The 19,180-nt window shown below is 40.8% G+C and overlaps 1 protein-coding gene across 2 annotated transcripts in view; it reads left to right on the top strand.

Annotated features, from left to right (window-relative positions):
* dpy19l1l (dpy-19-like 1, like (H. sapiens)) overlaps positions 1–19,180 on the top strand; it is a 52,644-nt gene that overhangs the window by 21,028 nt on the left and 12,436 nt on the right. For both annotated transcript variants that reach the window (XM_007900885.2, XM_007900886.2), the window contains exons 10-15: positions 587–664; positions 2,573–2,659; positions 5,725–5,787; positions 7,010–7,090; positions 7,772–7,873; positions 8,650–8,721. In XM_007900885.2, the coding sequence (XP_007899076.1) occupies positions 587–664; positions 2,573–2,659; positions 5,725–5,787; positions 7,010–7,090; positions 7,772–7,873; positions 8,650–8,721 (483 nt within the window). The remainder of the gene's footprint in view (positions 1–586; positions 665–2,572; positions 2,660–5,724; positions 5,788–7,009; positions 7,091–7,771; positions 7,874–8,649; positions 8,722–19,180) is intronic.

Here is a 19,180-nt window from a genome sequence, read left to right as displayed (position 1 = left end):
CGGTTGACTATGAGAAGCCAGCTTCATCGTGGTGTGGTGGTAAAATTCTTGTCTTCCCCTCCCCCTGGCTGGGCCCTGGGATCCGTTATTGTGAAGCGCTCTGATACACCATCCAGCGTGGAGGGCACTATATAAATCCAAGTTGTTGTCTGAGCTGCAAAGGAATACTAGCAGTAAATTAAAATGAATATTTTTGGGTGGCACTATATTCTATCAAATAGCATAGGTCAGTCAGTAGGTCACAAAATTGTGTTTAACAGTGTATTTATGAGTGAACAGATTGACTCACACAGATTTTGGCTTCAAATTACAATGACCTCTTCAAAAATAATTTATGTTGCTAACTCTTATCACAATTTATTTTTCAAGGGGAAATTATATGTGATATTTATTTGTAGTCTTCAGGTTGTGCCTGAAGACCTTCCTATTTGACCGTGCCTACGGTCATCTACTCTTTCCCCCCGGCTCGGCGTCGTGCTCCACCACTGTCCAGCGCTGTGGGACACTACCCTGCGTGAGGGGCGCTATAAAAATGCAAGTTATTGTTGTAGTAAAAGTTTTTTTTCTGATATGCTTTTGTTTTTAGATTGCGTCACTGTTTGCAACATACATTTTAGGTTTTATTGATTCCTCCAAGCTTCTGGAAATCCTTTATGCTCACATGGTAAATATTACCCCTTATTCACTTCAATGAGAGCTACATAAATTCAAATAAAATTGGTATGTTAATGTAAACTGTAAATTATGCGTAAATAATTATTGCACTGCTCATAACTTATAAATGCATTCAATTGTTTCAGCTGAACAGAGATTTGTGATTATAATTGTTTTATTTCAGAATTTATTCCCTATTTCTGTATGGAAAATTATTTAATCTTTTACCTGCAGCTGATTTCTTTGAGTTGTTCATGAATTAAAACAATAACAAGATATTAAAACTAAAATGCAAATGTAAAATTAAATGATCTGGGATTTAAAGATACATTATTATATTCATTCCTTATACTTCATGTATAATAGGTAATGAAGTTCATCATTGCCATGTATTCTGACAGCCAAATGTTCATCCTTTGAAAGCTGTCTTATATGTCTTGGATCAGAATCACAAATTTGATTTCAAATTGTCAGCTTATTTTGCAATACTGATGAGGATGTTCTGTGTCTTTGTTGTTTTTCGTAAGTCAACCAATGTCATAGAAGAATAAAACTAACCCCGCAATATTTTAATTCAATTTACTGGATAAAGATAGTCAACAATGAATGACCTTACAAAAAGAAACCTATCGAATGTGCAAAGATCAGGCAAAAATCGCCACCTTCTGTCCCGATTTTGTTGATGCCCTCTTTGCTGGTCTCCACAGTTCTGGCATTCATTATATGCAGTTAATTAAGAACTCTGCCACCCATATTCTCAGCACTATCTAACTCCACATCCCCATCACCTACATGATTCTTGTCCCCTCCGCTCCACTGTCAGCGGCTGTGGTTTCAGCCATTACGCCCTGAAACTCTGGAACTCTCTGCCTCCCATCTGAAGACCTTCCTCTTTGTCCGTGCCTAGTCACCTCCCCTGTGTCCCTGGCTCGGTGTCGAGCTCTGCCAATAGTAAGCGCTCCACGACACTACCCAGCAGCATCGTAAGTTGTTGTTGTTCAATCTTTAGCCTTCATCTTATTCCAAAAACAAAAACATCAAACATGAAAGTAAAAGGAAACATGAGGGCTCTGCACTGGCTTTGAGTTCTTAATCCTCTTCATTAATAAGATTTTAGGACTATATCTTATTTGGAGATACTTCCTTCTCTTTTCAAATAGTGTCATTGGATCTTTAACATCTCCCTAAACAGGCAGACAGGACCTCAGTTTAATGTCTCATACAAAGATTACTACTTCCAGTGTTAGTATAGACTGAGTTGAAAGTCCTGACATTATCATAAAAACAGAACACACTTGTCAGTAATTTTTATACCTTTATGAGTTGCATTGGCTCAAAGTGTACAGGCCTACTGTCTGCTTTGTATTAGTTGATTTTTTGGGGGGAGGGAGACCAACTGATCACTAATTAATAAATGTGCAAAACTGCCATTTTAATTGGAATTTTTCTGTTTTAAATAAACAAACATTTCTAACTGTTACAAATTAAGTAAAATGTTAATTTAAATGTGTCAAATTAATGTTTCAAGGATACTGTGAACACTGAATACATTTGTGTAACTGATGAGCATTTGCTTTGCCTAACTGCTTTAGATGACTGAAAATTATAATTTATAGTGTCTAATATATTAGAGTAATAAATCACATGCATTCAGTGGTTTTAGTTATTTATAACTGAGTTAATTCAGGTGAAATGTCATTGCACATTGTGTTGCATTCAAAATGTAACCGTTATATAGTATTGATAAGATTTTCTGTGAGTTAAAATGTATATTCGGTGTAAACAAAATCTATATTCAGTGTAATTATCTCAGTAACATTCAATGCCATAGATACCTGGGAATTGACAATCTCATTTTTACATGTTGCTGGCAATTTGAACCATTTTGTTGCACCTAATTGTTTTACAATTTGTACAGATATCCCTCCTGTTGTGTTTTGCTTTGATGTTTGGGAATGCGATGCTGCTAAGCTCCTACTATGCTTCTTCTCTGGTGATTGTTTGGGTAAGTGACTTGATTCCCATATTACACTCTGATAGTAAGATGTAATACTCTTACTATTTATTTGTGTTTCGCCCACAAAATTCACAGTCACTACACTTTACAATGAATCCTGTGAAGCATTTTGAGACGTCTTGACAACGTGATAAGGCGCTATATCAAATGCAAGGATTATTATTATGAGTTCTGTCTTTTTGAGCCTATTTATCACGTTACGTTAAGCAGTCACAGCAATAGTAAACAAATATTTGCTCTTTCGCCTTTTCCTTGTCTACCTGAATTGGTGGGGTTTGCAAGAAACATCTATTGAATGGGCCCATCTATGGATGCACACCTCAACTCACTAAGCCATTCCAGAACCTTGCCATCTTGTTTGACCCTCAACTATGCTTTCTACCCCACATCCGTGCCATGACCAGCTCTGCCTTCCCCCACCTCTGCAACATCACCCAACTCCGCTACTGTCTCACACCACAAGCTGCCAAAACCCTCATACAAGCATTCAAAACATCGAGGCTTGACTATGCAAGCTCCTTGCTTGTTGGCCTCCCAATTCCTTCCTCCATAGGCTGCAGATCATCCAGAACTCTGCAGCCCATGACCTCTCCCGCACCAGGCTCTGCGACCCTATCTCCCCCATCCTCGCCCGACTCCACTGGCTTCCCATCACTCAGAGGATACAGTTCAAAATTCTGATCCTCACCTTCAAAGCCCTCCATGGCCTTGCTCCCCACTACCTGTGCGAACTCCTAACCCCCTACCATCCTGCCTGCTTCCTCCGCTCAGTGGGCTCTGGCCTGCTTCACTTCCCCTACTTTGCCTGCCGCACCATTGGCCTTCTGCCACTTTGCTCTCACCCTGTGGAACTCCATTCCACAGTCCCTCACCTTACCCCTTCCTTGCCTCCTTCAAGACTCATCTAAAGACCCTTCTCTTCGACCATGCTTTCAATCACCCTGCTTCCCCCCCCTGCCCTCCACCCTTCCCAATCCCAACCTCCAGCTTGGGTCCGAAACACTGACTGTCCAGCGGCTTGGGACGTCCTCCCTACATGAAAGGCACTATACAAATGTAATTTTGTTGTTGATGGTGGTGATGGTGCTCTGGTCAAGTGGCTTCTTCCATTATAAGTTTAATAGAATGTGAAAAATATAAAGTAGCCACATGCTTTCCTTATAGCCAGTGGCAACAAGATGTGCTGCCCATTTCCTGGTGGTCAATTAGGAGTAAAACTCATTAACCTTTTTGCCCATAAAATGTACAGTCAATTCACTTTACAGTATATTCTGTGAAGTGATTTGAGATGTCTCAAAGATGTGATAAGGCTTTATATTAAATGCAAAGATTATTATTATAACCTAAAAACCATAATTAATGTGTTGTCTGAGCGCACGATGCCATTTGCTGTGACTAAACCCCCATTCTCCCAATTTTATAATGCATCGCATAAAAATTACAAATTGTCCCAAATATAAAGAAATGCGAACTGAGTATATTGCCTTAAATATATAGATTACTGAAATGTTAGTGTAATAGCATTATGCATACAGTGTCACCTCAAAAGTTGTTTTTAAACAAAATGGTAAGGCCAAGGATACTGGAATTTCCCAGAAGCTGACAGTAATTTAAGGGATAAAATTCTGCCCATGTAGCTGAAAAATGTATTGTTTAAGCTGTCTCATCTTAATATTATGTATTTTGTAGAAAGTTTGTCAAGTTAAAATTAGTTTTAGTTATGTAACTCAATACATAGAACAAAATCCATGGCTAACTTAAAATAATAGTGTGCCTGTGCAATAGCTACGAGATATGGTGCACCGTTTGTTTGGATGTGAAGTTTATCATTTTGATGCAATGTAGTGTTGCATCCTGCAAAATGTGAATGATTTAAGTTATTGAAAATAATTCCAAATGTAGTGGACAGCGTGATTGGAGAGGGGATTCCAAAAAGAGTAATCAGAATGCAATATGGCATTCAGCTGACCAAAAGTGAACCAAAATCCTATAGTACAATCTCTGAGAATCAAAGTGAAGACAAATCCAAAATCTAATGTGATCTAAAATGTTACTTATTTTAGAAAATATAACAACAACAAAATTACATTTGTATAGCGCCTTTCATGTCGGGAAGATGTTCCAAGGCACTGGACAGCCAGAGTTACGGACCCGAGCTGGGGGTTGGGGTGTGGAGGGTGGAGGGCAAGGGGGGGAATCAGGGAATTTGAAAGCACGGTTGAAGAGGAAGGTCTTGAGGTGGGTCTTGAAGGTGACGAGGGAGGGGGTGAAATGGAGGAATTGCGGGATGGAGTTCCAAAGGGTGGGTGCAGAATGGTGAAAAGCCCACCCGCTGATAGTGGGGCGAGCAAGGCGGAGGACGTGAAGCAGGCCGGAGCCCGCTGAGCGGAGAGAATGAACCGAGTAGTAGAGGGTTAGGAGGTCGGAGAGGTAGGGGGGAGCAAGACCGTGGAGGGCTTTGAAGGTGAGGATCAAGATCTTGAACTGTATCCCCTGTGTGATGGGAAGCCAGTAGAGTTGGGCGAGGATGGGGGTGATAGAGTTGCGGAACCTAGTACAGGAGAGGACAAGGGGTGCAGAGTTCTGGATGATCTGTAGCTTATGGAGGGAGGAGTCGGGGAGGCTGACAAGCAGTGAGCTTGCATAGTCGAGCCTTGATGTAAGTCAGTGTCGGACCCGGGCGACGTGGACGTGGGGGAAGGCAGAGCGGGTCATGGCGCAAATGTGGGGTAGAAAGGATAGTTGAGGGTCGAACATGACCCCAAGGTTCCGGACTGGCTTAGCAAGGTGGAGTGAGCAACCATGGAGGGTGAGGCTGTCAGTGCCTGAGGTGAGGAGGCACTGACGGGAGCCAATCGGGAGAGCCTCGACTTTGTTGACATTCAACTGAAGAAAGTTAGCTCTCATCCAGGACTTGATGTCTGACAGACATTCTGTCAGTACAGCAGTGGTCCTGAAGTCAAGGGTGGAGGCAGAGAGGTAGAGTTGGGTGTCATCTATAAAATGTTCTATGATATTCAAATGTTAATGATGATCATTTTCTTTTCGCGCAGGGAATGATTAGAATGAAAGATTGGTCTGCAAAATATTGGCCACAGAGGATACATGTAGCATGTGTAAGTTACTTTTTGTACAGATAAGCATGGTGCCATATTTTAAAATATATTAATCTGTTCTCGATTTTCACAATACAATTTCTGTTGCTTAAGGCTTAATTTTCCATGAAAAAGAAGGGAAATTCAGATGAGGAGTTAAACCGAGGTTCCGTCTATCTGTCTAGGTGGAAGTTAAAGGTCTCCAGGCATTATTGAAAAAGAGAAGGGAGTTTATCCCAGTGCCCTAGCTATCAATCTCCCATATTAAATGAGTCAATCACTCCACAGCTGTTTGGGGGAAATTTTTGTGCACAAATTGTCTGCCATGTTCACTTACAAAATAGTCACTATGCGTTACAGTATATCCTGTGAAATGCTTTGTGAAGTCCACTTGGCGTGAAAGGTGCTACATCAAACACCAGGATTATTAGTATCATTATTAATACATTTCTCCTGGCATCCTGGTGAGTAGTCCTCGAGAGACATGAATCATTTAACTTGTGACTATTTGTGAGCTGCTGATGTTCCCAAATTGGCTGCCACATTTACTTACAAGTAGCAAGAATATTGTAATAATGTGGAAAGTTTAGTCTAGGTTTCCTCAGATGTTAATCAGAATTTGTGAATAGCCCATTAAGAAAGATTGTATAAGTGAGGGCTTTTGGAGTCTTGTTTGAGAGTATGAGCACTGACTATTTGGGTCGAATGACCTGTGCTGTAATAATTCTTGGAATTCAGTGTAAATGTGCAGCCACTTCATTTAACAACAATTAATTGTGAAGAGTTTTGAGATTTCATGATATTATCGTAATGTATCAAATGCAATAATTTATTATTAAAATGCTGATTGATTAAGGATCAGAAAATGTTTCCATGCTGCTGGCTTCAAATACATTTTTGAGAGTCTTTTAGCAGTTGCTTTCATTTTTCGAATGAAATAATTGAGAAAATGCAATTAAGTTTACCAGGGAACTGAAAATCGTTTGAACTAACAGTTAGGCCTTAGTGTTTCTCAGGCCTCATAAATGGCAGAATTTGTAGCACCAATTCTTGTGTTCATTTCCAATGATATTCATCACTCGTTTATTTCATTTATCTTCCATTCTGCTATTGTAATATTAGTGTGGATTAGAATTGAACAAATAATGGTAGCTTCATGTGTTTGCTTAAATAACAGTATGAAATTAGAATAGATTTCTAAACATGGAATGTATTAAAGTATCATCTAACTAATATTTTGCAGGTAGCTAAAGGAACTGTCTGGTTAATTGGAACTGTAATCCTCAAATTTGTGGCTTCTAAAATATTGGGAATTGATGATGATGTAAGTATTTCATTTATCCATGAATTATATAAAAGATCTCCATGAAAGAATTCTGGAAGTATATTATGTTCTCAGTGTAAATTCAAACCATATGTTGTTCCTTGTTCTCTCTGCTACTGCTGCAACCTCCATATTTTGCTGTCTTGTGATTGTTTGTCAGCCATTAAACTTACTGAGGACAGGGTTTTGAACATCATGTATTTTCCCTACTCTCTTGTGTCAGTGCATCGAATACAAATCCCCAATTACTGAGGTGGAATATTTGATGTGAAAACTGCAAATCTTATGAGTTAGGTATAGCAAATGTTTTCCAAGTATTTATAATTATAATCATATTTATGTACAGTGGGAAAACACCAGCTTCAGAATGCATTTAGCACACTTGGAAACCAATGCAGAAAGGGTCTGGAGGTGATAACAATATAGTGTTGTGCTTTCCAGAAGTATGGTATATTGAGCAGCATTACTGTAACATAAATTAATAGATTGTGAATAAATAATTATTTTGAGATATGCAACAGAATCAATAATAGTCTGCAGCTGTGACTTTCCCACGATGGACCCATATTTATAATAACTGCAATACACTCTTTGCAAATTATCTTTCCAATATAATTGTATTTTCTGTATTGCATAGCCTCTTTGTGTGATTTCTCTGCTTGTATTTTTCTTTTCTTTCAGGCCCACATAAGTAACCTACTGAAATCTAAATTCACAAACTACAAAGATTTTGATACCCTGATGTACAGCTGTGCAGTGGAGTTTGATTTCATGGAAAAGGAGGTGATTTAAAACAACCAAGTTATTTTGTTGCTAAACACATTTGTTTTGAGCCTATTTTCATGGAGTAGGTTGCATCCCTACCTCTGCTATAAGAATGCGTAAGACCTGAAAAGGCACTTTGAGTGCGTCTGGTCAGTCCCACTTTCAAAGTACCTTCTCTTGATATCTCACATATCATCTTAACAATATCAAGTTCCTTCTTGAAACTCCATATTAGTGATCATGCCTAACATTCACCACCCTTTGTGTAGAAAAAATATTAATAGTATCCCCTATCAACAATACTTCCACATTTTCTTATATAAGATGCAGTTCATTACTAATCGATTATACTCTGAAAAACCTTGTAAGAACTCTTGCTATCATTGACCTCTGGTTCTCAGATCATAAAATAATTCAGATAGCTAATTTCCATTCTCTGGTTCTCTTTTACACTATATTCATTGCTGCAGTCTGACTTAGTTCTATTTATTTGTTGTTTCTTGTTCTTTTGTTGAGTTACAAATTCCATCCTGAATAGCATTAGATTACTATAACCTATCTTGGACGTTTAGTGCCTATTTATGTTCTCACTTGTGATACCATGTTGTGTTTTCAAAATCTCTCAAATAATACCTGCTTGAAGTCAGCAGATAGAATGGCAAGTCAGGTTCTTTTGGGGATTATTCTGTTACTAACAGGATTCAATTTCCTTTTCTCATAATTATCAAGTTGTTCCAAATGATTGTGAATACATTAATGAATACATGAAAACTACCATTTTAATTGTTTTTCAGACTCCTTTGCGATACACAAAAACTCTGCTACTTCCTGTGACCTTATGCATTTTTTGTGCTATAGTTTCAAAGGTGAGTCATTGAATTTTAGTTACAAATTTTGATTTTATTCAGACATTTAAGAAACTTACCCTTAAAACTGATCTTTTTCCCTGAGGTGTGCCACATATTTTCCCATTAATCACCCATTGGCAGTGAATTCCTGTTGCTGACTAGGAAAGTATAGTTATATTACTTTTAAGAAAACATAATAACTACTGATGCCCCTCTGTTGATTTCAACTTCCCAGGCCAATTATCTATGTTGACCCCACTTTGTCCCAGCTACTCTTTACAACTATCCAATGCTTGTTTTTCTTCAGTTTAACATCTCAATCCGAAAGGACCGCACCTCCAAAATTAATCTATACTCGTACATTTTCCATAGGGTTTGAAATCAGATTGGAAAACCTGCCCTTTTTTTTTTGCTCTCTTTATCTAAAATTTTATTTACTATGTTTCAAATACTGCCCTATTGAGATCAGCTAAATTAGGACAGACCTGGAATTCAACTTGTGCACTTTAGACTTACCAGCTGAATCTAACAACAGATGCACTCTACTTGAAAGCTAGCAGCTTCCTCCTCCAGAAATTCAGGGAAGACAAGTTTTTCATCAAATAGAAGTTTTAGGTAATTGTTGTGTTTTCCCAAATTCATTATTTGGAGAAGCAGTTGCTATCCCTCAATCTGATGACATTTGCATATGTAAGTTGTTATATTGATATGCAGCTGACCTATACTGACCAAAATATCATCTTTCAATAGGCAGCCAATGACTTGGGATAAAGCATTTATTGTTTGTCATCCACCAGTCATTCTTCATGATTAATAATTATCCTTGCATTTTAAATAGCGCCTTATCACATCTTCGAGGCGTCTCAAAGCGCTTCACAGAATGTACTGTGAAGTGAATTGATTGTATAGTTTGTGGGAGAATAGCAAACACCTGCAAGGCTGGCTCACTAGGTTCATGGTTTTCCATTAAAATTAAAGTACATACATGTTCCAATTTTGTATATTTGAGTTTTTTACCTTATGAGGCCTTCTTAGTTTTAACTAAGTAAATAAATGCCTGATTTTGAGGGCTCCATTGAGTCCTACTGAAGGAAAGAGTCGAGAGAAATGAGGATATATTGTTTGAATTGTGGGAACACTGGAGGCCACATTCTCTAATGTCTAGACATCACTGCATAGATGGAGAGGCCTGCACTGTATTCTGTGAATGGCAAGGGAGTTAAGAATGTATTCACAGAGCTCTTTGTTGTTTTGTGTTTGTTGTTGGCTTGAAAATTAACTGGCATTTATCTGATTGAGACTAGGCTGCAATTAAATCTCTCACTTCTGCCATACATTCCTTTAGCAATGTCAAACAGCCTTTCCATTAGAATTGATTAGTATTGATCTTGAATCCAATACAACCAAGAGATAATGAACGTTTCTGCTCCTGATTCTGTATCCGGATGTTTGTTTTGGCAGCAACCATCTTGTTATGTGATGTCCCCGAGCATTGCAGACATTATACTGTCAGCCAAAACCATAAGTGATCCACACAATACTTCCAGATTTAGCATCAGCATTGAATATTTCTTGAAAAAGCAGCAAGTTTCTCCAGTCCACCTTTTTGTGCCATTGTGCACATGTTGCCACAATGCATCATGCAGTATCACAAGTGCTATAGTCTGAACCGGCACTTACTGCAGTAATGGCTCCATTCCCAACTTAGGTGGATAGCCAGTACTGTTAAACGCTTTGGGACATCCTCCCGATGTGAAATGGGCTTTACAAATATAAATTTGTCTTGTAATCGACCCATCACCTCCACTTCATCTAACGGTTCCTCTTCTCTCCACCCCCACCCGGGCCCTGTCCTCTGCTCCCTCATACTGTTGTTTGCAGACACGGGATCAATTTACACATGTATGCAGATGATACATAATCTACTTTTCTATTCTCTTGATACAATGAACACCGATGTTCTGTCTGCTTGCCTGTCAGACACCAAGGCCAGGGTGAGCCAAAATTTCCCATGAATAAACCTGAAGCCGCTCACTCTCCTTGGTTTTTAACCAACATTTCCTCTTTTCTGCCTCTGGCTTTCTCAAAATTTATTAACCTTTCTCTCAATCTTATTAAAGTAGTTCACAACCTTGGTTTCAAGTTCAATCCTCAGCACTCCATTCTTCCTCACAGCTGACCAAGACCAATTTCCTTCACATTCACCACATCACCCACCTTCACCTCTATCTCACATCACGATGCACACCTTTCTTACTTCCAATTTAGACGTTTCTAATTAGTCTCCCTACCTCATCCATCCATAACCATCCAAAATCTCATTGCCCTCATCCTATGCTGCATCAAGCTCCAGTACTCTCCAAGCTCGATTGATCCTTGTATTTGGTACAGAGCCCTTCACATTGGGAGGAAGTGTCAAAGTGCTTTACGAGATATACTGTAAAATGTAGTGACTGTAATGTTTGGGTGAACACAGCAGTGTTATTGTTATTCATTTAGGTAATAGATAAAGAAACAAAGCAGATTACACTTTTTATTCCAATAAGTACATTGGGCTTGTAACACAATAAAAGTAATTTTATTGTAGTTATGATCCCTAACTCGTCCTAAAATTTGTTTTGCTTGATTACCATAAGTAAGAAATTAAGATAATCATTTTTTTACCAGATTAAGTTTTCCCACCATCCCAAGTGTGCTGTTCTATTTTAAATAATGTGAAGCCCCCTATATTGCTTCAAAATGCTTTCTGGTACTAATTCATAAAATAAATATTATTATTTAAATGTTCTGAGCTCAAAGGGCATAAAAGTCAGTTTTGCCAAAGCCTTACCAGAGCTAATAAAGTATACTGTATATAGTTCCTGTTATTTCACAAATTTCTTCCTAGAATTTCATCTGTAAAGAAAGGCAAATAATTATTTCAGGGACTAAAGGCCTCTGTCATCAATGAAGAGTTGAAGAACTGGACATCTGGAGGAAGAATATGCTCATTTATGCTCCCAAATTTGATTGCAACATTTAAGTATTCCTAGAAATGTGTCAGATCTAACTTCTTAGGGGACTTGTTCTGCTTTCCAGATTATTATTAAGCACCCCTGATGTAAGAAGACAGAGTTGCTTTCATGGGTAGATTTTAAATGCAAAGATGATAACAACTAACAGAATCCCATAAAAGAATGCCCCTCTACCTGTTGGCTCCAATTCCTCTATCCCTCCTTTGAGTTGTAACTTATAACTTAATCTTGTCAGTAGCTACGTTTGACTGTTAGTTGAAGTGTGACCATACCATGATCAATGGATAGATAAAGACAGTTCAGGAAAGTTATATCCTTCATTTCAAATTGATTGTTCTACGTTTTAATAGGATAACTCAGCATTGTTGGTGTCCCCCCCAGCACACATTTGCCCCCAAAGGAGCAGGGCATCTGCTTTTCCAAGATAAAATAGAATCCATAAAGCCAGACAAATTCAGAGTTCCTGAAGGACTTTAGCTTTCAAACCATACTGAACAATGGATCCTGAATTTAGTCCAGATTATATTTTGGTCTCATTTCACTTCTATTCACAAGGTGTTACTTTAAGACATTTTAGTTCTGTAACAGATTTTAATTCTGTAGTCACTCAGAAAATTTATTTTTTGGATCTTTTGAAGTTTTTTGGATAGTGATTCTTAAGGTGCAGAATCTTTTATCCCAGATTGGGAGACCAATTTGGCACATTTCCCCTATACTGTTTTTGTAAAATAGTATGTTAATGTCACAATAACAAGTTTAACTTGTTTTTGGTAAGACATTTTAGCCAATGTGCTGTGTATCAAGATTCACAAGGAAGTTGTCTGTCAACAGTTTTCATCCAGAAATTTAGACATCCATTATATCTAGGTTCATGAAAGTTTTTCCGGAAATGGTTCATTCTTCCAGAAACCTTGAGCTGAGACCTACTTATAATAATAATAATAATGCTTGCATTTGATATAGTGCCTTATCACGTCTTCGAGACGTCTCAAAGTGCTTCACAGGATATTCTGTAAAGTGAATTGACNTTTTTTACAAACTTACATGATTGTTTGCCGTCTTAACCCTTAGATTCCTGGCATGTTTAGGGAAATGCGTTTCCTGAACTTGCCACCATTGGGTGGTCAGCCAGGTGTCTGACACATGAGGAAACCTATCACCATGCTTAAGAGTGTCAAAATCACGTATTCCACCCGTGCATGGAAATTCCAGAGAGAGCTTGTTGGGATTGAATGCATACTCTCTCCCTGGAGGGACACATTCTGCTTACTTAATTCCGGAAAGTACTAGGCACAGGTTGCCAACAGCTTTTACAATACATGCAAAATAAGATTCCCTGACAGATTCTACAGTACTCGAACAGAGGTACACAACCATGTTCTTTTTCTGTGACGATTGAGTTGGCCCAAGGGCTTTAGTATGTGATATAAGCAGAGTAAGAAAACTTAACTTTGTCTACTTACTTCTTTGGGTTTTCTTTAGACTACTCGAGGGGGTAGTGGATCGTGTCAGTAACATTGCTAATGTGGTCCTGATTTATGACAGACTGTTCTTCAGAAAGGGTGCCTATTCAAAATGTATCTTGAGACCGTTGTAGCCCAATTGATTTCCATAGTACAAAGATCCCACACAGACTTTTAAACTGCACAAGTTTAGTGGTGAGATGATTTTTCGTAACAGAAATATGCACTTTGGCCATCTGGGTAGAGGATCGAACAAAGTGAGTTGAATTGAGTTATGTGCTATCGTATATCCTTTTCTGACAAATATTCCCATTGTCTATTATATTTTGTGTAGTTTTATAGAAAAATATAGATCATTTCTCTATTTGAGATGTCTCGAAGATGTGATAAAATGTGATAATAATCCTTCAAGGATTATTATTATTATTTGCCCAAATACCGGAACCAAACATTTCTATATAATATTTTTTGAATGGCATAAATGAGACGTTGTTACTAAAGAAAATTGACCCATTGTGAAATTCTCATTGAGTTTATAATATATATGGTGTGCTTTTAGAATCTCCACCAATCACCTCATAAGTCGTGGTTTTCAGAAACATTTTTCTTTCACTGATGATTTTTCTACAACCATCATGTGACTGGAAAAGATGCCAGATTCTTATTTTTTGCCCAGAATCTCAAGCTTTTCCCAGAGGTTGAGTGGTGTGATATAGTTGTGCTTCAATGGATCTGAGGCATATGTATCAGATTAGCTTAGGTTAAGCCCTCTTGCTTTATTATGAATGTTTATGCAGTAGGGACATCTAATTCTAAGGAAATCTGAATTCTAAACCATTAGGAACTACCCAGATCCCATTCCCTAGTTCATTGGCATTGTCTTGAAGCATGACAAGACCAGATTTGAGGATTCTTGCACACAATGTAAAATATCTATGTAAATACATGGAATTACAGGTATCAACACATACAATATTGCAGTGTTGTATATATGTTTATAAATAAACTAAATAAAGCAAAATTACTCCCACAATTTCTATTTCCTTCCCGTTAGATCACCATTTGAAATGTTTTAGGTTGTTTCGTTTATGGTCTATGTTTTCCTCAACTGCCATTATTTAACAAAAAAACCATACTGCACTGGCCTTTAACTTAGAGCATTGCTTTCCTTATATTCTTACTGTGCTGAGTTTCCCTTGACATGATCATTGCACTCAATTGTATGTTCTCAGGACTGTGCTTCAGGTTTTTTTTCCTGTGTTGGAAAACGTCTTGTCAGTTTTTCAAGGAATTTAAAAGTTCATTATTTGAAATATCTGTTCACTTGATGGATTTCAATTCCTATACCAAGTGCAGTCAGGAGTTTAGTATTTCTGATGATAACAGTCAAGACCATTGATGTATTGAACTGTCCCTGCCATGTCCATCTCCAACTCCATTGGTTATTATTGACCCTTTACTTGGCAGGACCTTGCTGATACAGCTGTTCCACCTTTAGCAGACAGACATCCACAGTAATGGATGTCAACAATAATAGCCAAGGCCCTTGACTATGTCCGCCCTATTTCCCACACCTCTGCCCTCACCCCTTCCCCCCCCACCCCATCCCAGAAAGGTGATAGGGTCCCCTTAGTCCTCACCTACCACCCCACCAGCCTCAATATTCAGTACATTATTCTCTGATATTTCCGGCACTTCCAGCGTGACTCATCCACCAAACACACATTTCCCTCCCCTCTCCACATTCCAAAGGGATCGTTCCCTCCGGGATTCCTTAGTTCATTTTACCGTCAGCACTACCAGCTGCTCTCTTTCCCCTGGCACCTTCCCATGCCAGTGCAGGAGATTTAATACCTGCCCTTTCACCTCCCAGACCACTATCCAAGGCCCCAAACACAGCTTCCATGTAAGACAGCAGTTTACATGTACTACTACAACAACAAGATTACATTTGCTTTCACGTTGGGAGGACGTCCCAAGGCGCTGGACAGTGTACAGCATTTCAGACCCGAGCTGGGGTCGGGGGGAGAAGGGAGGGGAGGGGAAGGGGGGTGACCGATGGCATGGTCGAAGAGGAGGGTTTTGAGGCGGGACTTGAAGGAGGCTAAGGAGGGGGCGAGGCGGAATGATTGGGGTTGGAATTCCAGAGGTTAGGGGCAGAGTGGCTGAAGTCTCTCCCGCCAATGGTGGGGCAGGTGGGTCGGGGGACGTGGAGTAGGCCGGAGCCGGCTGAGTGGAGGGAGCGGGTAGGTTGGTAGGGGATTAGGAAGTCACAGAGGTAGGGTGGGGCGAGGCCATGGAGGGCTTTGTAGGTGAGAACCAAAATCTTGAACTGGATCCTCTGAAGGATAGGGAGCCAATGGAGTTGGGCGAGAGTAGGGGAGATGGGGTCACAGAGTTTTATTACCTCAAGGCTGGACTATGGGAACTCTCCCTTCGCCGGCCTTCCCGGCACCTCCCTCCACAAGCTGCAGGTCATTCAGAACTCTGCAGCTTGTGTACTGTCCGGCACCAGTCTTCGCGACCACATCACTCCCACGCTTGCTCACCTCCACTGGCTCCCCATCCCCCAGAGGATCGAATTCAAGATCCTCATCCTCACCTACAAGGCCATTCACGGCCTTGCTCCCTCCTACCTCTCCGACCTACTATCCCCCTACGTACCTGCCCGTACCCTCCGTTCCCCTGGCTCCAGTCTGCTCCACATCCCCCGCCCTAACCGCCCTACCATCGGTGGCCGGGCCTTCAGCCTCTCAGCCCCGAGGCTCTGGAACTCTATCCCCCAGTGCCTTCGCCGCCTCCTCCCTTTCCTCCTTCAAGGCCAGTCTCAAGACCTTTCTCATCGACCATGCCTTCAGCTCCCCTCTCGACTCTCTACTCCTCCTCGCTCCCTCCCTTCCCTCCCCTCACCCTGTCCATTTCCCCCCTGCTCGGGTCCCGACCCAACTGTCCAGCGCCTTGGGACGTCCTCCCGACGTGAAAGGCGCTCTATAAATGAAATCTTGTTGTTGATGTTGTTTGGTGCGGGAGAGGACACGGGCTGCAGAGTTCTGGATTATCTGCAGCCTGTGGAGGGAGGAGTTGGGAAGGCCGACAAGCAGGGCATTTGCATAGTCGAGCCTGGAGATGGTGAAGGCATGAACAAGAGTTCAGCGGCCTGAGGGGTGAGGTAGTGGCAGAGTCGGGCGATGTTAAGGAGGTGAGGGAAGGCAGAGCAGGTCATGGCTTGGATGTGGGGAAGAAAAGACAGTTGAGGGTAGAACAAGACACTTAGGTTCCTGACTGGCTTGGTGAGTTGAAGTGTGCAACCATGGAAGTTGATGCTGCCAGAGTCTGCGGTGCTGAGGTGCTGGTGCGAGCCAATCAGAACTACCACCAAAGTAGTATACTGTATCCGCTGCTCACGGTGTGGTCTCGTCTATATTGGGGAGGCTAAGTGCAGATTGGGTGACCGATTTGCAGAACACCTCCTTTCTGTACGTAAGGTCAACCCTGATCTTCCTGTCTCCTGCCATTTTAACTCACACTCACATTCACAGTCTGACCTCTCCATCCATGGTCTCCTATGCTGTTCCAATGATCAACAGCGAAAGCTTGAGGAACAGCGTCTTATCTATCTGCTAGGGACCCTACAGCCCTCTGGCCTCAATATCGATTTCAGCCACTTCAGACCATAATAGCTCACCTTCCCCCCTCCCCCTCTTTCTGTTACCAGAAGAATTATCTTCTGTTATCATTACAATCATCACAAAGAGACACTCTTTGTCTCTCTCTGGTGCATTTCCTGTTCTGCATTAACACCTCTTCTCCCCAGTTTCGTTTCAACTCACCTCCCCCCCTATTGTTTTACGCCACTATCAACTCTTTAACCCATCAACTAACACATTCTCTCCTTTGCCTTCTTTGTCTTCCTTGTCCTGCCTCCCCCTCTCAAACTTGCCCTTAAAAAACCTCTCCCTCCTAATATGCCCCAGTTCTGACGAAGGGTCATGAACCTGAAACGTTGACTCGCTTTCCTTTCTCCGTAGATGCTGCCTGACCTGCTGAGTTTTCCCAGCTCTCTTCTATTTTTGTTTCAGATTTCCAGCATCTGCAGTATTTTGGGTTTTAGACATCCACAGGAACTGCTATACAGCATCAGTTGAACCTGGCAGAGTAAGAACCCAGTATGAGTCAGCACTTAGTTTGAAAGATTACACTTCAGTGACTGTTCCAATAAGTGTTCATCAAAAATACTGGAGTCATCTCTTTACCAGCCTTGGCATCACTTGCCTGCTGGAATTGCTATCCATGTTGACAGGTTTAAATAAGGCAACCTGTGGGACTATTTAATCTGAACTCCTTCACGTCTCATCACTGGGTATCAAGGGTATCAGTGGCAGAAATTTTGGCTATCTTTCAACATGAAAGCATGTGGGAAGCTCAACTTCTGTGGTGCTTTGTTAATTGTAGGTCCTAGGATCCTGGATTGGTACTTTTGTAGACAGGACACAGTCATGGAGGAAGGAACAGTTGCAAAAGACCTATGTTTGTTTGGTCTATATCCCAACCCCTGAGGAATGGCTGCTTTCACTCTCAATGGAGACCTAGTTGGGATTTCTATCTGGTGCTTCCTGAATGGAAATCATAGAATTGTACAGCACAAAAAGAGGCCTTTCGGCCCATTGAGTCTGTGCCAGCTCTTTGAATAGAGGAATTAATGTCAATCCCACTTCCCAGCCCTTTCCCCATAACCCTGCAAACCCGTCCTCCTCGAAAACACGTCCACCGCGTTTTTAAAAGTAGTTATCGAATCGGCCTTGACCACCCTTTCAGGCCATACGTTCCACATTCAAACAACTCGCTGCGTGAAAAAGTTTCTTCTCATCTCCCCTCTGCTTCTTTTAGAGACTATTTTGAATCTGTGACCTCGAGTCACCGACACACCCACTGTGGAAACAGTTTTTCCCTTTCCAACCTATCAAATCCCCTCATGATTTTGAAGACCTCTATTAGGTCTCCTCGTAACCTTCTCTGCTCCAATGAGAATAATCCCAGCCTCTCCAGCCTTTCCTCATAATCAAGGTCCCTCATTCCTGGTACCATCCTTGTAAATCTCCTCTGCACCCTTTCCAATGCCTTAATATCCTTCCTATAGTGTGGTGCCCAGAACTGGGCGCAGTATTCTAACTGAGGCCTAACCAGTGTTTTATACAGGTTAATCATAACCTCCTGACTCTTGTACTCTATGCCCCTATTTATAAAGCCTAGAATCCCATTTGCCCTTTTTACAGCCTTATCTACCTGTCCTGCCACCTTCAAGGATCCATTTACCTGCACCCCTAGGTCTCTCTGTTCTTTCACCCCCCCTTAAGATTGTATTACCAGCCTATATTGCCTCCCCTCATTCTTTCTACCAAAATGCATTACTTTGCATTTCTCTACATTGAAACTCATCTGCCACGTGTCTGCCCATTTTACCATTCTGTCTATGTCTTCCTGCAGTTGGCTCCTATCCTTCTCACTGTTTACCACCCTACCTAACTTTGTGTCGTCCGCAAACTTGGAAATGGTGCTTGCTATACCCAAGTCCAGATCATTTATGTATATTAAGAAGAGCAGTGGTCCTAATACTGATCCCTGGGGGATGCCACTGTACACTTCCCTCCAGTCAGAAAGGTAGCCGTTCACCACAACTCTCTGCTTTCTGTCTCCCAGCCAGTTCTGGATCCATGCTGCTACTCTCCCTTTTATACCATGGGTTCTATCTTTCTTACAAATCTTTCATGTGGCACTTTGTCAAATGCCTTTTGAAAGTCCATATAAACTACATCAACTGCACTACCTTTATCCACCCTCTCCATTACCTCATCGAAAAATTATATTAGATTTGTTAACTAGATTTGCGTTTAACAAATCCATGCTGGCTGTCCCTAATTAACCTGTATTCTTCTGAGTGAAGATTTATTCTGTCCCGGATTATAGTCTCAATCATCAGGGAATACCCACAATGTCACTCAC

Source organism: Callorhinchus milii, unplaced genomic scaffold (genome assembly GCF_018977255.1).
Source record: "Callorhinchus milii isolate IMCB2004 unplaced genomic scaffold, IMCB_Cmil_1.0 Scaffold2, whole genome shotgun sequence".
Lineage (NCBI taxonomy): Eukaryota > Metazoa > Chordata > Chondrichthyes > Chimaeriformes > Callorhinchidae > Callorhinchus > Callorhinchus milii.
This window is presented reverse-complemented; position numbering and strand designations above follow the sequence as displayed.